The sequence below is a fragment of the Macrotis lagotis genome, chromosome 1, assembly GCF_037893015.1.
Source record: "Macrotis lagotis isolate mMagLag1 chromosome 1, bilby.v1.9.chrom.fasta, whole genome shotgun sequence".
Taxonomy (NCBI): Eukaryota; Metazoa; Chordata; class Mammalia; order Peramelemorphia; family Peramelidae; genus Macrotis; species Macrotis lagotis.
Genome location: NC_133658.1, coordinates 574,518,376 through 574,545,597, shown reverse-complemented (window position 1 = coordinate 574,545,597; position 27,222 = coordinate 574,518,376). Strand labels below are relative to the sequence as shown.

General features: G+C 34.4%; 1 protein-coding gene across 5 annotated transcripts in view; it reads right to left on the bottom strand.

The window, feature by feature from the left end:
- Positions 1-27,222, bottom strand: part of STXBP5L (syntaxin binding protein 5L) — a 418,354-nt gene that overhangs the window by 314,769 nt on the left and 76,363 nt on the right. For 4 of the 5 annotated variants that reach the window (XM_074214609.1, XM_074214607.1, XM_074214610.1 and 1 more), the window contains exon 3: positions 19,379-19,476. In XM_074214609.1, coding sequence (XP_074070710.1) covers positions 19,379-19,476 — 98 coding nt within the window. Of the gene's footprint in view, positions 1-19,378; positions 19,477-22,454; positions 22,529-27,222 lie in introns of all 5 variants that reach the window. The other variant, XM_074214611.1, reaches the window with a different exon arrangement.

The following is a 27,222-nucleotide window of genomic DNA, read 5'->3' as shown; positions in this document are numbered from 1 at the left end:
TCTTCCCTAATACTTTTAGTTCCTCTACATTTCCCTTTTTGTTGAAGGTCTATAAATAGCATGGGGTGATGAGAGCTTTCCTCCCAGATATCAAAATTTAGAAGACACTAATCACATTTCAGTCCTTCAGCTGCATGGGGAAATTGAACTTATCAATGACTTAACAATAATAATTAAAGTAAGACTCAATCAAATATTTATTAATTACTTACTATGCATCAGACATTGATTGATAGGCAGGGACGACATAAACACAATGAATGAAATAATCCCAATTTGATAGAATTTACAAGGCCTCCTCTGGGCACTCCCTGCTCCTCTCATAATTGTACCCAAAGGTCAGTTCTTCTCCCACAGTCACATAAATGCCCAGAATCAATTTCCTTCTTATGAAGACTGAGGCCATGTTCTCTCCATTTCAGTTGTTTGTCTTAGAAAGTTAATTTGAAGGCAAGTTTTATCTCAACTGCCCCAATTCTCATTTGATCCTCCTTCCAATAACACCTGTGCTGATTTCCATAAGACAAAAAATTTCTAGTTAGGGTATAAGTTCCTTGAGAGATAGGACTATTTTTTGACTTTCTTTGCATCTGCATGCTTAACCTTACATGTAGATGGCAATTAAAGGCTTGATGACTGACATGCTGTGCGGCTCTTAGAGTACCATCTTCCCAGTCACCTCAGACTCATAATCTTAGACTCATTTTCTCTCTCCACTGCCTTATGAAAGCTGTTGCTAAGTCTTCCCAGTGTTACCTCCATAATATTTTTAATATCATTCCTCTTCTTTCCATCCATATGGCTACCATACTAGTCCAGATTCTCATTCTCATGGATCTGAATTGCTGTAACAATATGCCAACTCCTCTAACTCCAGGATCTTCTTTCTCTCTAATCTAAGGATCCTTAAACTTAGGGTTCATGGACTTTTAAAATGAAAAAAAAATTTAAATGTTCAACAAGACAATTAGATAATTTAATAACAAATAAGAAAGAAAATCAAATTACCGAAATGAAATAGGAGGAAATCATAACAAATAAAGAAGAAATTAAGAGATTATCAGAAACTATTCTGCCCAATTATATACCAAAAAAATCTAAAAAAAAAGTAATACAAAGGGATTAATAAATGGCAAAATAGTCAAATACACAAAACAGTAGATAGTATTAAATGGCAACAATGCATAAATACAATGGACAATGTTGGTATCAGTTTGTAAAAGTTGAAGAAAAAATCTTTCTTTTAAGAGAAAATTATTCTCTGTCATATTCAGTCTTTTGCATTATTGTGCTTTACTCTTCAGGAAATATATTTTGTTAGTGGATTTTTTTCATTTTTTTATGCTAAAACATGCTTTCCAAGTCAAGAAAATCTGCTTGTTGAAGATAAGAAACCAGAGGATGTAAAAGTAGATGGAATTAAAGGCTTAGTTGGGTGTAAGGATTATAAATTCAAGTAGGAACAACTTGTCCTCTGAGACTAAAAGAAAGAAGGAGGTTTTTGAGGAATGGAGAATAGAAGGTGAGACAGTTCACAGTCTCCTCAGTAAAATGGCATATGTGATCAAATGTTGGGATAAAGTTGTACACTCAACTTCTTCCCACCTCCTTTAGCCTTCTCTCACATCTGACTAAGAGATGAAGTGTGGAGCACTAAACTCTTCCCAAAGTCTTTCTCTATAAAGAACAGAATGTGGACTTTGCGGTTGCAATTCTGCTCAGTTTCAATTCCATGCAACAAGATGACCCCATGCTGTGTGTCTCCCAAAGGTCCACTCCTTGAGGGCAGAGACTTTCTTTCTTTTAAATTTACATCCCAAGCATTTTTGTACTTAAAAATGTTTATTATAATGAATTTAAGTAGATCATTAATGAATAACTGCTTTTAAAATAAGACATCTGGATATCATGCTATATTATTTCAATTTTACCAAAGATAAATAATGTACTTAAATTTTTTGACCTATAGCTCAATTATAAAAATGCTAGTAATGCTTTCAAAGTTGTGAAAATAGTAAAGACATTTAAATGTGATGGCATATCTACTGGGATCTTTAAGAGTGCAAGCTACTTTTCAACTAAAAATCAAATACAGTCAATAAGATAATATTCGTAAAGCACTTTGCACAGTGCTGGCACATAGGAGGCATTTTATAAATACTTACTCCATTCCAATTTTCTTTCTAGCCTTTTCTCAAAATTTAGAATATTGAAGATAGGTCTATATGATTTGCCAATGACAACTGTTATAGGCAGTTAGGTGGCACATTGAATTCAAATCTGGCCTCAGACACTTGATACTTACTAGTTTTGTGACCCTGGGGAAGTTGCATAACACTGACTACTTGGTATCTAGAACTATCTCCAGTCATCCTGATTCATATCTGGCCACTGCACCCAGATGACTGTAAAGGAGAAAGTGAGACTGGTGACTTAGTGTAGCACCTCCTCACTCAAATTCAATTCATTTGCTTGTCATAGTATAACCTCCCTGATGTCATGGTCTTCTTCAAGAAAGGACAAACTTCAGTGGGCTATCGTTTCTCTCCATTACTAGAATTATTTTAGTTAAATTGCATCAAACATTAGCAGCATGATCAATCAAGTTTTTCTAGATCCAAATAAAGTTTGAGAGCACCACAAAAATAATGGATCTGTAATTTCATCCACAATCATTCCAAAATGCAATTTGAAATTATTCTTTTTTTAATAAATGTGGAACTTATAAACTTGCAAATGAATGAATGTCAAAAGCTACCTTTGCATGTAATTGGAAATATAAAATAATAAGAAAAAGTGACAATTACAAAGTATTTTTCACACCAATTCAGATCTAAACATAGGAAAAATGTCAATTGCTCATGGTTAGGCCAAACTAACATAATAAAAATGACAATTCTACTGAAACTAGCAAACATTATTTTATAGAGCAAGGAAAAATAATAATAAAATTCATTTGGACCAACAAAAGGTCAAGAATATCAAGAAAATTAATGAAAAAAAATGCAAAAGAAAATGGCCTAGTTGTGGCAGTCATCAAAACTGTTAGGTACTGGCTAAGAAATAGAGAAATGCATCAATGGATCAGATCATGTACAAATTAGTAATTGACCACAGTAATCTACTGTTTGATAAACCCAAAGACACTAGTTCCTTGGATAAGAACTCACTTTTTTAAGGAAAAATACTGGAAAACAATATGGCAAAAACTAGGCACAGACACACATCTCACACCCCATACCAAAATACAGTAGAACCTTGGTTTATGAGTAACCTGGTTTACATATGCTTTGCTAGACAAAGTAAAAATTTTTTGCAAGAATTTGCTTTAGAGGACAAACAAAAATTCACAGTACGAACATTATGTTTGGACATGAAGAGTTCAAAGCCAGGGTGATTTTTTTTTTATTTTGCTTTCATATGTCAAGCAAAGGAATTTCACCCAACACATGTTGTCCATCTCTACTTCTATACTATATACATGGATAGCCCCTCCTCAATATTCATTATCATCTGCTTTTCTCATACCCTCATTACCTCTTACCTGGACTGTTGCATAACTTCCTAATTGCTCTACCTGTTTCAAGTACCTCCCCTCTCCAATTCACTCAGAAGAAAGAAAAATCAGTGAATCAAAACATGAAAGTGATTCTAAAAAATGAAAAATAAGTGAAAGCAATAGTGTTAGTCTTACATTTGGTGAAAGTAGTATAAGAGATCACTCTGACATTGAAACTCTCACTGTTCTCATGGGAGGAGATTCTTCTTCCAAGCAATAACACTTCCTCCTCCTCCCTCTTGTCTCCCTCACACCAGTCATGACTCTTCTCCAAGGTAATGTGCAGGTTGATTTGTTTTATTTTCAGTTTATATTGTGCACTAAACATTGCTACTGTATTTCAGGTGTGCTAGTGACAAAAACCTTACTTCAAATTATAAATAATTATTTTTATATGAGTAAATTTGGGGGATGCAGTGCCAATCATTCAACTTTACATTATTTCCTATGAGAAAATTCACTTTGCAATATGAACAAATTGCATGACAAAGAGTAAATTTATAAACCAAGTTTCTACTGTAAGGTCAAAATGGGTACAGGATTTGGACATAAAAGGGGATATCATAGAATAATTAAGAGAACAAAAATACTCTTGGATCAATGGAGAGGAGAGAAGTTTATATCCAAACAAGAGATAGGGAATATAATAAATTGCAAAATGGATGATTTCAACTGTATTACATTTTAAAGTTTTTGCACAAATGCAAATTGCAAAATTGCAACCAATGCAAGATTAGAAGGAAGGCAGAAGGGTGAGAAACAATTTTCACAGTTAGTGTTTCTACTAAAGGACTAGTTTCTAAAATATATAGAGAACTGAATCAAATTTATAAGATTACAAGTTATTCTCTAATTGATAAATGGTTAAAGGACCAGGCAGTTTTCAGATGAAGAAATTAAAGTTATTTATAGTGATATGAAAAAATGTTCCAAATCATTATTGAGTAGAGAAAAATGCAAATTAATACAACTATGAGTTACGAACTTACACCTATGATTTTGGCAAAAAAAATTGATATATATTGGAGAGGATGTGAGAGAATTGGGACACTAATGCACTGCTTATGGAGTTGTGAACTGATTCAACCATTCTGGAGAGCAATTTGGAACTATGCCCAAAGGGTAATAAAACTGTGCATACCCTTTTATCTAACAACACTACTACAACAGGGTCTATATCCCAACGAGAACATAAAAAATACAAAAAGTCTCAAATGTTCAAAAATATAGCAGTTCTTTCTGTAGTGGCAAAGAATTGGAAATTGAGGGAATATCCATTAATTGGGGAATAACTGAACAAATTGTGGCATATGAATGGGATGGAGTACCATTGCTCCATAGGAAATCATGAGTGACCAGACCTTAGAGAAGCATGGAAAGACTTGTATGAACTGATGCTGAAAGAAGGGAGTAGAACATTGTACACATTAACAACAGTGTCATAGGATCAACTCTGATGGCTGGAGCTACTTTCATCAGTTTAGTGAACAAGAATAGTCCTTAGAGACCTGTTATAGGAAATGTCATCCACATCCAAAGTAAAAATTGTGAAATCTAAATGGAGAGAAAAGCATACAATGCTCACTTTTTTAAAACTTCTTTAATGTTTTTTCTTTCTTTCTCATGATTTTTCCCTTTAGTTCTAATTTTCCTTTCCTTTTCACAATGACTAATAAGGAAATATATTAAACATGAATGAATATGTACAACTTTCTTTTTTCTGTAAAGCACTTTTATCACTTTTTTTTCACATTACTACAATATTCATGTTGTGAAAGTTAACATAAGCTCCCCCAAACACACACAAAGAAAGAAAAAGAAACCTCAAGAAAAATAAAGTGAGAGGAAAAAAAGTGTTTCAGTCTGTTTTCCGATAATATCAGCTTTGACTTTGGGATGGATAGTATTCTTTATCATAAGTCTATCAGAGACTTCCAGCCAAGATGGCAGAGAGAAGACAGGCACAATTCTAAAGTCTCCTGATCTTTCCCCATCTGTGATATGAAACAAACCTCTTAATAGAAATTTGATCCACAAAACGCAGAAAAAAAGCCAGGAGAAAAAACATCTACCTCAGGATTTGTCTTCCACAGCCATGGGTGAGTCCAGGCACAGAGGGGGGATCAGTGAAATGGATGAATATCTACAAAAATATAAGTTGCCCACGTAGAATGAAGAGGAGATTAAATACCTAAACAATTCTATCTCAGAAAAAGAAATTCAACAACCCATCATTGAACTCCCTAAGAAGAAATCTCCAGGGCCTGATGGATTCACAAGTGAATTCTACCAAACATTTAAGGAACAATTGGTTCCAATTTTTTATAAACTCTTTGGAAAAATAGGGGAAGATGGAATTCTGCCTAATTCTTTCTATGAAACCAATATGATGCTGATACCTAAACCAGGAAGAGTGAAAAACAGAAAGAAAATTATAGATCTATCTCCCTGATGAATATAGATGCAAAAATCTTAGCAAAACAATTACAAGTTATCACTGGGATAATAAATTATGATTAAGTGGGATTTCTCCCAGGAATGCAGGGTTGATTCAATATTAGGACAACTATTAGTATAATCAATTATATCAACAACAAACCTATCAGAAATTATATAATCATATCAATAGATGCTGAATTTGATAAAATGCAACACCCATTCCTACTAAAAACACTAGAGAGTGTGGGAATAAATGGACTCTTCCTTAGAATAATTAGCAGAATCTATCTGAAACATCAACAAGCATTATATTCAATGGGGAGATGCTAGAGGCATTCCCAACAAGATCGGGGTGAAACAAGGGTGCCCACTATCACCACTACTATTCAATATTGTAATAGAAATGTTAGCTTCAGCAATTAGAGAAGAAAAAGAAATTGAAGGAATTAGAATTGGGAAGGAAGAGACTAAACTCTGACTCTTTCTAGATTACATGATGATATACCTAGAGAATCCCAAGAAATCATCCAAAAAACTAATGGAAACAATTAGAAATTTTAACAAAGTTGCAGGTTATAAAATAAACCCTCATAAATCCTCAACTTTTCTATATATGACTAGCAAGATACAGCAGGAAGAGCTAGAAAGAGAAACCCCATTCAAAGTAACCTCAGACAATATAAAATACTTGGTAGTCTATTTGCCAAGGCAGACTCAGAAACTTTTTGAAAACAATTATAAAACACTTTTCACACAAATTAAATCAGATTTAAATAACTGGGCAAACATCAACTGCTCTTGGATAGGTAGAGCTAATATAATAAAATGACAATTCTACCAAAACTAAACTACCTGTTTAATGCCCTACCAATCAAAATTCCAAAAAATTACTTTAATGAGTTAGAAAAAGTTGTAAGTAAATTCATATGGAGAAATAAAAAATCAAGAATTTCCAGGGATTTAATGGAAAAAAATACAAAAGAAGGGGGCTTAGCCCTACCTGATCTAAAAATTATATTATAAAGCATCAGTCTCAAAACTGTCTGGTATTGGCTAAGAAATAGAGTGGTGGACCAGTAGATTAGACTAGGTACAGTAGCAGGAAATGATTATAGTAATCTGCTGTTTGATTAAACCCAAAGAGTCCAGCTATTGGGATAAAAACTCTCTCTTTGATAAAAACTGCTGGGAAAATTGGAAGTTAGTATGGAAGAAACTTAGATTAGACCAACACCTCATGCCCTATTCCAAGATAAAATCCAAATGGAAAAAGGATTTAGACATAAAAACAATACTATAAGCAAATTAGAAGATCAAGGACTAGTTTACCTAGTAGATCTATGGAAAGGGGAGCAGTGTATGACTAAGGAAGAGATGGAGAACATCACTAAAAACAAACTAGATGACTTTGATTACATTAAATTAAAAAGCTTTTGCACAGATAAAACCACTGCAACCAAGATCAAAAGAAATGTAGTAAACTGGGAAATAATCTTTGCAACTAATGTTTCTGATAAAGGACTCATTTCTAAAATATACAGAGAACTGAGTCATATTTTTTTTAAAAAAGCCATTCACCAATTGACAAATGGTCAAAGGATATGCAAGGCAATTTACAGATGAGATCAAAGCAATCCATAGTCATATGAAACATTGCTCTAAATCATTACTTATTAGAGAAATGCAAATTGAAGCTTCTCTGAGGTTCTACCTCACTCCTCTCAGACTGGCCAATATGACCAGAAAGGATGAGGATCCTTGTTGGAAGCGTTCTGGGAAATCTGGGACACTATTACATTGTTGTTGGAGCTGTGAACTCATCCATCATTTCTGGAGAGAAATTTGGAATTAAGCTCAAAGGGCAACAAAAATGTGCATACTCTTTGATCCAATAATACCAATACTGCGTCTATTCCCTGAAGAAATGATGAAAAAGGGTAAAAACATCACTTGCACAAAAATATTCATAGTAGCCCTGTTTGTGGTAGCAAAGAATTGGAAATTAAGTAAATGTCCTTCAGCTGGGGAATGGCTTAGCAAACTGTGGTATATGTATGTCATTGAACACTATTGTTCTATTAGAAACCAGGAGGGACAGGAATTCAGGGAAGCCTGGAGTGATATGCATGAACTGATGCTGAGTGAGATGAGCAGAACCAGAAAAACACTTTATACCCTAACAGCAACATGGGGGTGATGATTAACCTTGATGGACATGCTTATTTCACCAGTACAACAATCAGGGACAATCTGGGGCTGTCTGCAATGGAGAATGCCATCTGTATCCAGATAAAGAACCATGAAGTTTAAACAAAGTTCAAGGACTGTTCCCTTTAATTTTTTGGGGGGGGGGACTGCTATCTTATTGTCTGATCTTTCTATCTCTTGTACTTTATGTTTCTTCCTTTGGGATATTATTTCTCTCTCATCATACTCAATTTGAATCAATGTACAACATGGAAACAATATAAAGACTTACAAATCACTTTCTGTGGGGAGGGTGGGGGGAGGGTAGTGAGATTGGGGGAAAAATTGTAAAACTCAAAATAAAATCTTTAAAGATAATACAATAAGTCTATCAGAGAAATTACTTCAATATGTTTTTCTCCAATTGCTGTTACTAGTTGTATTTCCCTCCATCCTATTCCTCCCCACCACCATTTATTCTCCTCTCTCCCTGTCCCTCCTGAAAAATGTGTTGTATTTGACTATCCTCTCCCACAATCTTCCCTTTCTTCTATCACCTACCTTCCCCCTCCCCTCCCCCTGTCCCCTTTCTCCCATCCCTTTCCTCTCCTATTTTCCTCTAGGGTAAGATAGATTTCTATATCCTATTGAGTGTGTATGTTATTTCCTCTCTGAGTCACTTTTGATGAGAATAAAGGCCTAATTCCTCCCCTCTCACCTTCTCACCTTCCACTCCATTGAAAAAGCTTTTCCTTGCCTCTCTTATGTGAAATAACTTAGCCTATTCTACCTCTTCTTTCCCTTTCTCCTAGACCATTCCTTTCTCATTCATTAACTCCATCTATTTAATATATTTTACCTTCATATTCAATTCTCTCCTGTGCCTTGTTGAGATATGCTCCTTCTAACCACCCTAATAAATGAGAAGGCTCTTATGAGTTATTAATATCCTCTTCCCATGCAGGAATACAAGCAGTTCAACTTCATTAAATCCCTCATAATTTGCCCTTCTCATCCACCCTCTCTATGCTTCCCTTGAGTCCTGTACTTGAAGACCAAACTTTCTGTTTAGTTCCGGTCGTTTCAACAGGAAAGTCTGAAAATCCCCTATTTCAGTGAATGTCCATCTTTTTCCCTAAAGAGGATGTTTAGGTTTTTCTGGAGAGTTGATTCTCAGTTATAATTCAAGCTCTTTTGCTTTCTGGAAAATCATATTCCAAACCCCATGAACCCTTAATGAAGAAACAGTTAAATCTTATATTATCCTGACTGTAGCTCCATGATATTTGAATTGTTTCTTTATGGTTGCTTGTGATATTTTCTCCTTGATTTGAGAGTTCTAAAATTTGGCTATAATATTTCTGGGAGTTTTTATTTGGGGATCTCTTTCAGGAGGCAATTTGTAGATTACCTCAATTTCTATTTTACTCCCCAGCTTCTGGGATATCAGGGCAATTTTCCTGGATTTTTTTCTTGAAAAAGTAAGTCTAGGGTCTTTTCCTGGTCATGACTTTCAGGTAGCCTGGTGATTTTTAAATTATCTCTCCTGGAACTGATTTCCAGGTCAGTTTTTTTCCCAATGAGATTTTCACATTTTCTTCTAGTTTTTCATTCCTCTGGTTTTTGCTTTATTCTTTCTTGATTTCTCACTAAGTCATCAACTTTCCTTAGCTCCATTCTACATTAGAAGGAACTGTTTTCCTCAGAGAGCTTTTATATCTCTTTTTCCATCTGGTTAATTCTGCTTTTTTTCCATTTGACTTAAACTGGATTTTTTAAGATGTTATTTTCTTCAGTATTTTTTGTAGTTCCTACACCAAGCTGCTGACTTGTTTTTCATGATTTCCCATATCTGTTCCTGCATGTCTGGAGCTGGTATGTGGCTAGGCTGCACTATGACCCTTTATAACCCTGGTGTAACAGACCTTTCCCATGAATCTTCCAAGTTATCTTGGGCTGGAAAATTATTTCACTTGGTCTTTCTTCTACTCTAGAATTTAGTTAGAGTCATATGCTTAGGGCAGCTAGGTGGTACAGTGGATAGAGCACTGGGCCCTGGAGTCAGGAGGATCTAAATTTAAATCTGGCCTCAGACACTTAATAATTACCTAGCTATGTGATCTTGGGCAAGTCACTTAACCCTACTGCCTAGCCAAAAAGAACTACAGTCATTTGCTTATAGGTATTTGGAGTGGCCTGGGGGAGAACTGCCAGGATTTCCTGCCTTCACTCTGCTATCTTGGTTCTACCAGTACATGTCTAACCTTTACCATATTGTTCACTGTCATAAGGGGGGGGAACGAAGGAAGGTTGGTAGAAAACTGTGGAACTCATAAACTTGCAAATGAATGAATGTTGAAAAACTATGTTTGCTTATAATTGAAAAAATAAAATAATAAAAAATAAAAGTGACTAAGATCTCCATATCCCATAACTCAGAAATTCAATTGTTAGATATATATCCCAAAGAGATCAAAGATGGAAGAAGTGATTTCTTACACTTCAAGGTTTATAGTAGCAGTTTTGTGGTAGCAAAGAACTAGAAACAAAATAAATGCCCTGAGATTGAGAAAGACTAACTAAATTGTGGCACATGAATGTAATGGAATACTGCTGCACGGTAAAAAATGATTGGGGTGAAGAATTCTGAGAAGCATGAGAACATAGATATAAAGCAATAACCATAAAAACTATATGCAAATTGATCAAAACTGTATAATTCAAAAAATCACCAATAACCACAACAACAAACCAAATGGTATCAAGTTTGATCCTTGGAAAATGAAGATCCTTTTTTTTTTCAGAAATGGGAGATTGTGGATGTAGAACATTGCATATAATTTCAGAATTGGTTGATGCTTTGGCTAGTGTTACTGAAGCGATTTTTTCCTTTTTTCTTTTTTATTCTTTCTTACAAGAGTGTTTTGTTTCTCTGGGGAAGGGACAGAAGATTGATATATTTGGAAATTAAATTTGGTATTGGGACAGCTAGGTGGTGCAGTGGATAGAGCACCAGCCTTGGAGTCAGGAGTACCTGAGTTCAAATCTGGTCCCAGACACCTAATAATTACCTAGCTGTGTGACTTTGGGCAAGTCACTTAACCCCAATGCTTTAAATTTAAAAAAAAAATAAAGAAATAAAATAAATTAAGTATAAAAAGTATAAAATACGTATAAAAACAAAATCTGGAGTAACTGAATTTATCTTTGCTACATGTTAAGTAACAAGAAAATAAATACAAATTGTCAGGAAATCACACACACATACATGCTATGATTATCTAAATATTCAGATCCATAATAGTCCAGAGGCTATTAAAATGTTTTTCCCTTATTAAAAAATTTATCAAAATCATGTAATCATTCTATAGTTGGCACTTTCAAAGATCAAGCTGGAAGAGATCTTGGAGGCTATTAATTTCATTGTTGAATTTGCAGAGAAGGAAACTGAGGTCCAGAGAAGCTCAGTGCCTTGCTCAAAGGTTGCCCAGAAAATATCAGAGAAGAGCTCTGAACTAAGTGATCCTTTAATTCCAGACAGAGACAGTGATCTTTCCCCACTATCACTTTTTCAAAACAGATAGCATCATTTTTCTGAGTTTCTCTATAACTAACAAAATGAAGTAGCATTGTACAGTATGCCTAATTATAGTTAATCTAACTTCTAGAGTCATATTTGAATGAGCATCAAGTAATTGATGTCAGAATATATTTTGTCACTAAGTTTTCTATGGGAAGTTCCCCAATATAGCAAAGTATTTTATTAACAATTCTAACTGAATTATTTTTACTAAATCTTGATATTAAAATAGCATCCAATAATATTCCAATTGGTGAAATAAAAAACAAAATCTAGAATGCTAATTTATCTTTCAATAAAGTACAGCAGCAATGGCAGAAGATCCAGATCAAATGTACATAGGTTTTCATATAACTATGCCACAAAAATATCATTTAGCCTTATAAACAATTTAATTTAACTTCTCTATCTAGCTTACTATGTGTAAATCACTCTCAGCACAGAAAATACAAAGGTTAAAAAATAAAAAATTTAATGTCAGCAAAAATGTATACTTAACATTTAAAAATAAAACAGTACCACCTATAATCTGATCTAGAAAATTAACTACACTACCAATATCAAAATGATAGTTTTCAAAGCAATTCTAGTGGCCAATATGCAAAGAGTAAATGTAGAATACACCACAGGTTAAAAAATATATGTATAAGCATAGAAAAGGGTACACATAACCCCAAATTTTATGTGAGACCTGGAGGTTTTAATAGGCTGGAAATCCATGTTAACTCAACAACATAACATTGTAGCCAGTAAGGTAAATGTTATTGTAGCATGTTCTAAATAGAAGAGATAGCATTCCCCTTTGTGGAAAATCATAATTCTCTTGTACTCTGCTTTGGTCAGATTATACCTGGGACACTGTGTAAGTTTGAGGAAATAGATTTAAACAAACAACTAACAAATTGGGGCATATCCACAGAATGGTAAACCTAGGAGACATCACTATGTTATATGAGTATTAGTCGAAAAAATGGAGACATTTATTCTGGAGTAGAGAAGTCTCACAAAGGATGAAAAAGTTATTTTTAAGTATTTGAAGGGCCCTATGGAGTAGAGATAAATGATTTGTTTTACTTGGCTCCTAGGGCAGAACTAGGAGCAAGGGGTAAAGCTGTAAAAAGTAAGCTTTCAGTTCCATTTTAAAACAAACATTCAAATGTACAATTATCTTCCTTAGAAGGTAATGAGCTACCAGTAATTTTCAAACTGGGATTCCTCAGGGTTGGCACATAGGGATTTATGATCAAGAGAGTTTTAGGACTGAATGACTTCTGAAGTCCCCTTCAACTCTGACATTCTTTACTTTTAGAATAAATGAACAGCTATCCAGCTGAAGCAGAAGATGCATATGAAACAAACAAAATAAATACCTAAATAGATTCCCTGGAAAACCAGTTTAGAAGGTACAGTCCACTTGCAAATAAATATAAATACCACCTAAGCCTGGCTTGTACTGATCAGGAATGGAATGCCTTTTCCAGTTGTCTTTGGAGAGATCATAACTTCAAAGGCTCTGCAAGAAAGAGCTGCACCCACAAATCAAAAAAGATCCTGCATCCATGCTCACTATGTGCTGAGGACAACAACAGACTGCACTTTGCTATTTTCAGTCACAGCTACATAAACACATTTTGATCAGCATCAGTAGCAATATCTTTCATCACAGAGAACAGCCCAGTAAAAGTAAGACACCAATAGCACTTAATAAATGCTTTTAATGATGATGATGATAGAGCTAAGAATTCCTTAACAGTCAATTAACATTTTTTCCAAAACTGTCTCATACAATTTTCCCAAGACAACTAAACAACCTGCTTTTTACACAACTAGATAAAAATGAATCAATACCGTTTGCAAGCTATAGCTTGCTTGAATATCTATGGATTTATTTAATATCAAGTAAATCAAGATTATATATCATTGCTGAAACATCAAATATAAAAACTCAGATATATATATGTTTTAATTATGAGAATTATAGCTGATATATTAGATAATACATTATATAGCATAATATATTTTAAGAATGGAACCTGAATGATTAATATTTTTAGGATTTAAAACTATTTCCATAATATTAATGTTATTAAAGCCTTCTTCAAAGGAAGACTATTCAGTTTTAATTCTACATTATGTCATTTTGCAAGTTGTATGTAATGTTTCATCAAGTCATTTCTACAATGCCACAAATCAAGGCAATTCTCCCATACCTCTCTGTGTTTTAGGGGCCCTCTTATTTTGGCAGCTGAACAATGATTCAGGAAGTCAAATAGTGGGAGAGGAGAAGAGGATGTTGAACCAGCTATAAAAGGATTTGGGGATCATAGGAATACATTAGGGTTATAAATATCCCTACTCTCACACCAGGAAAGAAGTATCCTATATTTTTCACCTTCACTCAAATCCTTCAGATTGTATCTTTACCCTTTAAGAATTTCTTTCCCTTTTTTCAGGGCTATTTCTTGATGTTCAGTTTAATCTGACTTCACAAATATAAAATTATGGAAGGAGAGGGAGAATTCAAAATAATTTCATTCCATTTGCTTCTGCACTCTATAGGGATATTCATTACTCTAAATTGGTCCTAGTAGCATGAAATCTATAGAACTCAAGAAAAAATATGATATGGAAGGAGTGGAATCTAAGGATAAATTGATATTCTTATATATTCAGACATTTTTATTTATACGTTTAAAAACCTGTAGGGCTTTTAAAAATCAATTTAAAGTTTATAAAGAACTTTCTTCATAATATCTCTAAGAGATACTTCTTGGATCATTATCCCCATTTCACAGATGAGAAAATTGATGAACTAAGGGGTTGAATTGACTTGCCCTCACAAGGGCAATAATGAGTAAGAGTCTAGATTCAAACTAAAGTTTCCTAATTTCAGGAGTTGAGTTCTTTCCAATACATACATTTTCTAATTTTCTTTTTTTAAATTATGAATTTAATATTAAAAACAAAAATTTAATATTAAAAACAGAAACACTAAGATCATGAAATGATTAATTTGTTAATCTTCAACTTGTTTTTTAAAGCACACATTAGCTTAATATAAAAAAGTCAACATTTCTCTGCTTCTGTGTTCCATTCTTAACTTCATTCTCTTCAATATGTTTTTTTAATATTTCATTGATGCTCTTTCTTTTCTTTTTTTCCCTCTTTTTTGAATCACTCCACACTACACATTGAGTCCCTCCCCACCAGTCTCCCTCCATCCTCAGAGGAAAAGTATATTCTCTTATGTTAATAATAATGATCAGCATTTAAGGTTTGCAAAATGCTTTGTGGATAGTATTCAATTTTATACTCACAACAAATCTCAGAGCTAGGTGCCATTATTATCCAAAATTATAGATGAGAAAATTGAGGCAGACAGGTTGAGTGACCTGCCTCACAGAGCTAGTGAGGCTCTAACTGAGAGGAAGATATTAGCCAGGAGGAAGCAAAGGAGAGGAGTAAATGTCCTGCAGCTAGCAGAAGACCAATATTAAACAGAAGAATATTCATAAACTATGAAGCATAAATTTTTTTATGTTACTAACCTTCTTGTCTCCCATTGTATGTTTCTATAGTGCCTCAGAATGAATCTTGTTTAGATATCTAATAGCTTAGCCAATGATCAAGGTATGGCAAAATGGTTGGAGTAAAGGAAATCCTGTAGCTTTTTTTTTTGTTTCTTGGTTTTTTTTTCTGTTTTTGCAAAGCAATGGGGTTAAATGACTTGCCCAAGATCACACAGCTAGGTGATTATTAAGTGTATGAGGCTGGATTTGAACTCAGATCCTCCTGACTCCAGGGTCAGTGCTAGATTCACTGTGCCACCTAGCTGCCCCTCCTGTAGCTTTTCTGCTGAAAACCTATTCTAGGTTTAGAGGACCCTGGTAAGCAAACAGAAATTGGTAGCAGTTTGAAACCTGAAGGGGAATCAATGTCCCAAGACTTATTCTTGGCAGTAGGGAAAAAGTGATGAAGGAGGCCACTATCAGTGGCCTCCCTTAGCACCACGATGTTATTCAAGATCAATATGAACTTGAGTTATATTAAGAATGGCATAGCACTCAGAAATAATAATGTGCAACAGTTCCCCTACCTTCTGCCTTGAGTGGACCATCTCTGAAACTATACGTTGGTTTCTGGGTCGCATATTTTAGACAGGACTTTTGATATCAAAAAGAGACAAACAGGAAGAGAAAGGGTCTTGAGTATAATCACGTGAGGAACAGATAAGATATCTGGAATGGTTATTCAACATAAGAGAAGACTTGGAGTTTTAAGCGATATGACAATTATCTTTGAGACTGTTGGGTGGAAGAGAGATTAGATTTACTCAACTTAATCTAAGTGGATAGAACATGTAATATACAAAGAAACAAATTTAGGCTTCACACAAGGAGAAACTTCCTAGTAATTTTAATGTTCCAAAACTGGAATGGACTACTTTGGGGAGGAGCAGATTTCCCTTCTATTGGGTCTTCAAGTGTGTTCTAATAGGGATTCTTTTTCAGATATTAGTTGGACTAAGATAGCCAGTGAAGGCAATTCTTAAATTCTGAAATTCTGTAGTTATGAGAAAACCTCAGTAAATAAAAATATGACTTGCTTGCTTACTCCTTTATACATTCAGAAAATTTTTTCCTCCATTTGAAATTCATTTCCTCTTATCTTTTCTATCAATCCAGATACTTTCCTTCCTTTTATATCTGTCTTAAAATGTGTATCTTTCCAAAAGCTTTCCTTCACCAGCTTAAGTTGATTACTTTATGTAGTTTATTTGCAAAAGTCAGTCTTGTTCTTTAACTCCTATAGATTTATTCTATTTATTACTTTAGAACTCTGTACTGGTTTACATGCTGTTTTGTTAATCTAGGTTTTTTTTTCCAAATTGTATATTCTTTATTTTAGCAAGTTTCTTCAGAACTGAAATGATATTTTAATTTCTCTTTCTTTATAGTTTTCAGTAGCATCTAGTATAATAAGCACTCTAATAATCTTGTAAACTATCTACCTCTTCCCCCCCCAAATTAAATGCAAACAATACTCTATGGTTTCTTTTTATAGAAATCCACAGATAAATTCTGCATAGGAACATAGGGCTATATATAACTGCTTTTCCTTTTCTAAGCATCAAATAGGAAAATAGATTTCCATCAATGGCCTTTATTCCTGTAATTTTTTTCATTAGGGTGTGTTGCAGACTGTGCCAGTAACTCTTGGCAGGAAACAAACCCAGTAGAAAAATGTCCAATGTAAATATTACCTTTTCATTTGATGCTTCAGTTGTTACTGGCCATCTTTTAGTCTATCTCTGCAGAGGGACTCATCATTCAAGGTATTTTAGTGGCCCTCAAAAGGTTCTTTTTGGACTTCTACTGCTGTTTTCCTTATGTTTCTTTCTAAATTTTTTCTTTCTATTCTTTAAACTTTTTGTTTAAAAATTTTGGATTTCTCCCAAAAGTTTTAGATTAGTATATTATAAATAGACTTTTAGAGAGCTTAACACCCTATTATCTCATTGGATCTTCATGATAACCATGTGAGGAAAATAGAACACACATAATGAAAGAAAGAAAAAATTAAGGAAGAGAAGATGCTCAAAGAAGCTCTATAACTTTCCCCTAATTAACACAACTAGTAAGCAGTTTATAACTTCTAATCTAGCACTCTCTCCTCTATACCAGATTCCTTTACCAAGCTAATCACTCAATGTGCTGATCAAGGATATAAAACTCAGTATTTTAGAGATCACTGGTTGTCTATTGTACTTGAGTGCACACAACTAAAAGTTTCAAGGAACAATCAAGCACTCTTGTAATACTGACTATAAAATAACTCAAAAAACACTTTTTTTAATCAGTCGTCCTATTTCTTGACTGGGGATTTCTCAGATGGTATCAAGACTTTTTATCATCCTGTTTGTTCTTTTTGACATACTCTAACTATCAAACTCCTGCCTAAAATATGCTAACCAGAAGTCAACATAAAGCTTCAGTCAATTCAAGGTAGAAGACAGAGGAACTCCTGCACATCATTATCCCTGTGCTATGCCTCTCTTAATAGAGCTCAAGTTTATATTGATCTTGAATAACATTGTGGTGACGTGCTACAGAGAAACTTTCCTAAAGCTTTATACTGTGCAACTCAAAAATCTTCAGTAGTTCATAGAGAATAAATTCCTTACACTCAAAAATCCTTCATTATTTAGTCCCTACATACCTTTTGAACCTTGCTACTCTTGTACACGACTCTGCTTCAGCCATTCTATTCAATGGTACAATTTCATTCAACCACTATCTATAAAAGTAATTCCTATGTTTAGGGATATATGCTAGCAGTGAGGACAATGCAAATATAGTTAAGACACAGCACTCACCCTCAAGTAATTTACAAATTAATGGTATAGAGGAAAGAGCAATGATATTTACACCTGATTAGAGAACTCAAGTTCAAATGCTGCCTTTACTATTTACTGCTTGTTCAATGTTGGGTTAAGACACTTCACCTCTGAGCTAACAATTCTCTCTCATTTGCAAAAAGAATGAATTTATCCTGAGAGATTCTAAGGGCTCTTCTAGCTCTAAATCTAGGAAAATATGACATCTGAGATTCCATAACAGTCAAGAGAATGAATTTTATCTGTTTCTTAACAATGAGTATATTTCACTAAGGAGCCAGTCAGTTGTTTACAATTCTATTTACCAGGAGCCATGTCCCATCAGATGTCCTATCTGATTTAGCCCTATAATATTTAAGTACTCTCCATTTCTGAGTATATCTGGCCTTTGACTCATGGAAGTCCAGAAATCAGTGCTTGCCTTGCTTCTCCAGTACTTCTCCTAACTGTCAATACATCATGCCGTGTGTGCCTAAAACTACATATGTTTATATATTTAATAAATGTGCTTATGGAAATAATTATGATAAGAAGGCAATGCATACTATCTAAATGTTCAAGTTTCCAGAATGATCTCAAATTTTTAAAATAATATTTAAAGAATAAAAGCACAATATAACAGAGTATTTTAAAAACTATTTTAAAGGTTTTAAGATTTCCTTGCTATTTTAAAATGCTATGTGGAAGCAGATTTTAATATGATTATTTGCTGCTACTAGGTATTCCTTATAACTAGCTATTGGAAATTAAAGTAAAAATTTAGATTGATTAGCAACTTACTTACACTGCTCTTCTCCCTTTATGTATTCTTCAACTCCACCACCCCATTCCCATACTCCATACTCTTCTCTTCCCATTCCCATAGTTCCCACTAAGAGGAATGGATTAGAATCTCACTTTTTCCTTTCGCCACCTGTCTTAATCATTAAAAAAGCACACAAAAAGTCTGCATTAATACTGTGGTTTCCTTTGAACCTTCAAATTATGGGGAAAATGCACTTACAGAAAAGGTTATCTACATTTTTAATCCATACTTGAATTAACTTCAGCCAATAATAATGAAAATCATAAAACAGAGCAATTTGACATAATATAACTTTTCCCTTTATGAATAATCTATCTACAATACAATAAGGAAAATTTCACTTACCCAAATGTTTATGGAACTATAATTGATGACAAAAATACCTATGAATTGACATAACAGCAAGGATACATTCGTATAGCACCTGTTCTTGTCCCAATAGCCAAAATTTTTTGAACTGGATCAAAGGCTAAGGCTGTGGGCTGGTAAGGAAAACCATGCCGGACCGTCTGAAAGATAGCAAATAATATAAACATTTGATTTGTAATAATAAAAAAATTCATACCCCCATATATACTTTAGTCAATTTGATCAGAATTGTTTTTACTATAATTTTAAGTCATTTGCATTATTATCAAAGTCTTACCCTTTTATTGAAATTTAGAAAATAACTTGCTTTAAGGCACTCATCCTTTTTTTCCCTGGACTACTGCAATAGCCTTCTGATTGGTCTTCCTGCAGAAGTCTCTCCCTCCTCTAATCCATCCTCCACTCAAGCTGCCTTACAAACCCTGTTAGTGTTTTGTTTTTCTCACCAGTAGTCAAAATTAACTCAAAGCAATGGTATTTATTAAAATGGCACAGTAAGAACAGTAGGCATTATTCATACCCTCCCCCCATAAAAGCACTCAGGTGCAAGGTGATTTTTCTAAAGCACAGGTATTGTCATGTCATGTCTTGCCCAACAAGGTCTGTGGTGCCCTCTGGCATTTGTGGCTCTTCATAACCTAGTTTCTTCCTTACCTCTCCATCTCTTCACATTTTACTCTCTTCTTTCATTCTTTGATCCAGCTATGCTGGCCTCCTTGTCATTCTTTAAACACAAAATTCTGTATCTCACTTTCATGACTCTGCCCTCACTGACCTACTCATCCTCCATCCCTGAAATGCTTGGTCCCCTTCACTTCACCTGTTGGATTCTCTGGGTACCTTCAAGCCTGAAATCAAAACTTCCTCCTGGAGGAGGTCTTTCCAGGTTCCTGGTACCTTCCCTTCATATTCCACATTGTCTTTCGCTTGCTCCATATAGATCTTGTATGTACCTAGTTATTCTTATGTTCCCTCCCTCAGGAGAAAGCATGCTCCTTGAAAGCAGGAGTTTTGGCCTTTCTCTGAGTCCCCAGCCTTTAGCACAATGTCTGACACATGGTAAATATGTAAATCCTTGCTAACTCAGCAATATGATAGATACTAAATCATGAATCTTTTAGCATGAGTTTGTAATTTTAGTGCTATTCATATTAAATATTTTAATAATGATTTTATCATTTGGACTCTGAGCAAAAAGGTATACTATCTAGGATTAATAACAAATAAATTAAATAGTGGACCAACCCTTTCTGGAGCAAGTTTTTTTATTTGACCATATCCACGGAAACTCTCTTAATAAAATGTCAGACATTCAAATGAAAACTGAAAGATTCAAATGTGCAGACTTTTATATACATCCAGGTTATTCCTACTTGTACTGTCATTTGGGGTACCCTAAGACATGGCTACTATCTCAAGTTCTAGGGGTATCCTTTGTGGGTCTGCATTTCTATAACTAGAGCTCATAGCCCCCGTGGTGTTTTGTTTTTCTCTCTGAGGTTCTACCAATAGTCAAAATTAACTCAAAGCAATGGTATTTATTAAAATGGCACAGTAACAGCAGTAGGAATTATTCATTTTTACCCCCCCCACCAGAGCAATACATTCCCAAAAATATACACAGCATGAGAAATGTAGGCACAAATTGAAAAGTATCCTGAGAGTGAAGCATATATAAGGAGCAGATGTGGTCAAGGAAACTCACAAGCTTTATCAGCTTTTCTTCCTATGGAGTCCCAAACCTTCCTCTTCCATGCAGTGTCTCTGTTGGGTGTTTGTTCAGGTGTATTCCCAGAGTATGTGTGTATATATATATTTATCTAGAGGACCAAGTCACTGTCTTTCTGTATCTGTGTCTATTCCTGCTGGATATCCCTTCCTGATCAAGAAGCTCTACTTCAAATTGACTTGACTAAGGGGAGGGGAATTTCTATTCAGATGTCAGATTCTTCCTCCATGGTGACTCTCAGCCCAAACTCCTAGATTTTCAAGTTGCTTGGGTGTGGGACATGGCCAACTTTCAGCCCTGCCAATCAAAGTACCCCTTGTGACTCAGAGAGAGAGGCATTAAATAACATATATTGTATGTAATATACACTTATATAATATGTATATGTATATATATATATATATATATATAATATCAAACATCTAATTTTCTCAAAACTTTCAAATATTTGACAAGATTGTCACCTTTGGGTTGAAGCTAAAAACAGCTAAGCTGTCACTAGACTCTTGAAAATCTCAGCACATCCTATATTAGATTTAAGGTCTGTATTATTCTTTCCCTCAAATTTCTTTGTATTTACTTATCTTATTTACTGTTTTTGCCAGCCTCAGCCTCATGGATGCTCCTGGAGAGCAGACAGTTTTGCTTTTTATTTTGTATCTCTAGGGACTAAGCACTTATGTAACCACTTAATGAATGCTTCTTTAATTAAATAGAGTTGAATTCAATCAATCAGAAATATATAATAGATGTGCTGGAAGTTTAAGGTCAAGGGACACATGAGTGCAGTCACTATTTCCAAAGAGTGTATAATCTAGTTGAGGATAAATTGCTAGCACACCAAATAAAGAGACATTAGATAACAAAGGTTAAGTGTGTCAGAGCCTGAAAGGCTAAAGTTCACCCTATGAATCTTAATCACATGAAAGAGAGTACCTTACCAAGAACAGTCAATTAAGGTATGCAGAAATCTTGTCTCCTGGATAATGATTTGCTTCCCCAAGGTCATCTCTATTCCAGTTTATGAGCTCTTATCCCTGACTATGACCTTCTATGTCCTTTATCTTGCCTTGAAAATCCAACTTAAGCCTTCTGATACCATAGTAAAAATTGAGGGAGGCCTAATGTGGCCCAGTTGCCAAGATGGAATTACTTGGAATCAGGATACAAACTGAGATCCAGAATGTAAAGTTAAAACCTCAAACAATGGAAATAATCAGTAATCAGGATCATGACACTGGGCTGAGATGAGGAACATGAAGATAAGGAATTACCAGATGATAAGCAACAAATTCAAAGAAAGATTAAGAACTCAGAAGAGTGGAATTAGATCACTAAATCAAGGTCAGAATACCAGAAGTCAGTATCAGGAGAAGTCAGGGAAATTACCATGGCATGAATTCTCACTCTGAAACAGAAATCTGGAAGAGGCAGTTCATCAGTCAGGGCCTTTAAATACCTCTCTGCAAAAAAAAAAAACTCATGAACTATCATATGCATAATAAATCCATGTTCTTCCACACCAGGTCTTGACAATGTCCTGTCACAAAATTTACTTCCAGAAGTAGACCTAATTAGAGGGAGATATTAAAAACCCACATGCTGAATTAGGTATTGGGAAAAAGACAAATTTAAGAAGACAGTTTTCTTCTTCAAGCAACTTTTGGTGTAGTTGAAAAATGAGATACCAGTGTAGCTAGCTATAATATACAATAATATATGGTAAATCCATTTGGCCTTATCAAACAGTTAAGATCTACAAGGGAAGAGGGAAGGATATTCTTCCTGGTGGGTATTATATTAGATTTAAGATTTAAAAAAAGCTGACATTCACCAGGTAAAGACAGGGAAAATAATGTTCACCTGAGCAAAGGTACAATGCTGTAGATCCATAGGTGATAGCTAAGGCACATATACATACATATATATATATATATATATATATATATATATATATATACATATATATATTACCTAGCAGTGTGGCCTTGGGCAAGTCATTTAACCCCATTGCCTTACAAAAACTAAAAACTAAAAAAATAAAAAGCAACTAATCCCAGAGACAGAGCCACTGAAATCTGAACACAGACTAAAGTACGTCTTTTTTCTCTCTCTCTCTCTTGAGGTTTCCCATCTTCTTTTGGGGGGGGGTTAAGTTTATTCTTATGTTTACTCTTATAACATTCAATTTACATCAATGGAAACAATGTAGAGACTGTCAGACAGCCTTCTGGTAGGGGGAGGGAAGGGGGAAAATTGTAGAATTCAGAGCCTTGCAAAAAAATGATTGGTACATATTACTATTGTATATAATTGGAAAACAAATAAAATATTAAAAATTATAAAAAAGAAAGTATTGGTATATGCAAGAGGGGAAAAGGTGGGAGAAAGAAAAGAGGATTAATTGCTGCTACTAATGATGGGAACATCAGGAAAAATCTTGTCTAGGAAGTGCTACACTTCCATACAACAATATCTCTGCAGACTACATAGTGACTTAATCTTCTATTGTAATGTCCTCTATGTTTTCTAGTATTTTTTATTTACTTTGTTAAATATTTCCCCAAGATATTTTAATCTGGTTGAGAGAGTTTCAGGCATACAGCTGATGAATTACTTGTTTGATCCCTTTTATATACATTAGGAATTGCAAGTGGGTCATTTTGGCTAGATTGTAGAGTACATAAAGAAAGATAACATGCAATAAGATTGGAAAGACAGGATACAGTCAGATTGTGAATCATTTAGATCCCAAACAAAGGAGTTTGTATTTTATTTATAGTCAGAAGGGTTGTAGCTTCTTGATCAAGATTGCCATGATCAGGCCTATGCTTTAGAAATTTCAATTTATCACCTGTGTAGAAAAGGATCAGGGAAATGGATTATTGATAGACCAAATAGTCATCATTGTAGTAGTCTATTGGTAAGGAGATGAAGGCCTAAACTAAGCTGACTATGATATCAATGGACAAAAAGGTATATAATAAAAACAAAACCAACAAGAAATGAAGAAAAGGGAAGAGTAGAGGATACATTTAAAATCATGAGCCTGAGTAATTAGAAATATAATAATGCCCTCAACAAAAATAGAAAAGTTAGGAAGACAGATAAGATAGATTATGGTAGTGGAGAAAAGCATAATGAGTTCTGTTTGGGACATAATGACTTTGCAAACCCTATGACATCCTTGTAGAGATGTCCAGGAGGCAGTTGATAATGTGATCCTGAAACTCAAGAGTCAGACAAGGGATAGATCCACCTACAGATAATAACACTACTACTACTACTACTACTACTACTACTACTACTACTACTACTACTACTACTACTACTACTACTACTACTATTACTACCACTAATAATAATAATAATAATAATAATAATAATAATAATAATAATAATAATAATAATGAATTCATGGGGATTGATGAAAACAAAAAAAAGATGGAATTCAGATAAATGCCTTTTAAAATCCAGGGATAAAACGTGTATCGTTTTTGGAGATAATTTTCTGCAGTAAACTATAGATTGAATCAGATTAAAAGTAGCTAGGCTATTCTATATTTTGCCCATTTTGGTGCACATACCAAAATATGTCATCTTTGTAAAGCAAACAGCCTACTAGTGGAACTTCAGTGCATCCCCAGAGAGGGGATATATACCACATAGTCCAGTGAGACTTGTTGCCAGGGATATTTTGCCAGCAAAGTCTACTGGGGCCATGAAATCACTATTTGGGTTTTATAATCCATGCACATATGGTACATCTGTTCACAAAGTCTCAAACTTCCTTCTTCAAGACCCATAAAAAAATATTGCTAAGTGGCCAGTCATATGCATATAATGCCTAAATGACTTCCAAAGGAGCCTGAGAGAAGATGTGATGCCACTGTGTCCTTGAAAAGTCTCATTCCACTATGTCAAATGAGTTAATATTAATTATGCTATCTGGTCAAATCTACAGTAAATAGCAATTCTAAATCCTATGACTCGCTTCACAAAAAAGGACACATTCTGCCAAGATATTTTAATGGTAATGAGTCTTAGAATTAAAGGCTTAAATAAAATAGGATATGCAAAGTGCTTTAAAATCCTTAAATAACTATTAAAGGATGGAAAGAATCATATCCAGTCCTATGCTAACCCCAGTGGTTGGTACTATTTGAAGTTCCTATGGTCAAGAAGAAGCAAATGGAAAAAAAAAATTAGGGTCAGAAAGAACTAGATTTGAGTCCTGGATCTAGAATTACATGACCCTGTGTAAGTCACAGAGCCTTTTTTGAGTCTCATTTTCCTCATCTATAAAATAGGATTAATAATACTTAAACTATACACCCCACAGAATTGGAAGTCCTCATATATCTTAATGTACTTTATAAGGATAAATTCCCATGATTAGCTTTGAAATAGCAATAATAGTATTACTTAGATCAGACTCATACACATATACTTTGTGGCACATCAGGCCACAAAGGGCATTTGGTGCTAAGAGGACCTGATTTTTACTTGGCTATATTTCTTGGATTATCTAGCACAGAGGTTAATCTCCATATATATAGAGTCCTAACATTTTCCCCACTGAATCCAGATAGCTCTCTGACCTTGGCTTAGTGACCAAGTAACTCAGACCTCAGGTGTACCTGATCTCATTCTGCTTCTGTCTGCTTCAACTTTATCTCTGTATTGCAGAATCCAGTCTGGTAACCTCACTCTAATTCTAGATTCCTTCCTTATTTAACAGAATGATTTTGATATTTTTGAGCCAAAACAATATCTTTTATTTTTTGCCTGTTTAAGAAGATGGCTTTATTGAAAACCTTTAAACTGCCTAACCACAGACTAGAATTTGTGGAGATTCAGCAAAACAATATCTTAACTGATACTAAATTTGATATAGTGGCTCCAAGGGAAGGCTCCAGCCTCTTCTCCTGCTAATACAATGCAAACTAGAAATTCAGACGTTTTTAACAGAAAAGAACTAACAAGGCAAAAGTAAAAAGAAGTCTTATAGAATAATTATAGCTGAGATAATCTTGAAAGAACATGTATAATGCAGAAAGATAAAAGGAGGCATTACAGGGAGGAACATAAGTATCAATGGTAAAAACTATCTTGGACAATGAGCAAAATGGATCTGACTGATAGTTTATGTTGGGGAGATAAGGGAGAGAAGATAAGAATGAATTCAGGTAAGCTTAGGTAGGGTCTTAAAAGCTAAGTTAGAAGAAGGTAGCAAATAAAATATCAACAAATTTTAAATCAAAGATTGATAGAATTAAAGTGATATTTGAACAACACATTGGCATAAGAATGTAGAATGACTTGAAGAGGAAATGTTGTTGAATCACCCAACCTTTCTTGACTTTATATAGACCATAGTATGCCAAGCCCTTTTATCTTGATTAATTCCATATTCATGGTTATATTCATTGCTTCCATGATATTACCTGTCTAGATATTATCTATCCATCTCATCCTCTGTCATCCCCTTGTCCTTTTGCCTTCAATCTTTCCCAAAACCAGGGTCTTTTGCAATGAGTCCTATCTTTTAACTATATGGTCAAAATGTTTAAGCTTTTCAGTATTTGATCTTTCAGTGAATCATTTAAACTTCTCTAAGTATTGACTGATTTGATCCCTACTGTCCAAGGGACTCTCAAAAGTCTTCTCCAGCACTACGATTTTAAATCATTGATTCTGTAGAACTCAGTTTTCCTTATAGTCCAACTCTCACAATCATACATTACTACATAGCTTGGACTATATAGACTTTTGTCATCAAAATGTCTCTGCTTTTTAGTAAGCTGTTCAGATTTGTCATGGCTTGCCTTCCAAGGAACAGTGTCTTTTAATTTCAGGGCTGCAGTCAACATCCATAGTCATCTTTGAGTTCAAGTCCATTTCATCTCCCTCTGTTTGTAAAAAGTGATAGAACTAGTTGCCAAGATCTTATTTTTTGGATGTTAAGTTTCAAATTAGCTTTTACGCTCTCCTCTTTGACAATCATCAAGTGACTTTTTTTAATATTTAACATTTATTCTCATTTTGTACAAATAATGTTTTTTAAACATTAATAAAATATTCTTGTTTAAGAGTAAACAAAATACCCCCTCCCCCCCCAAAAAACTATAGACTCACTTGAGCGATAAAGTAAAGG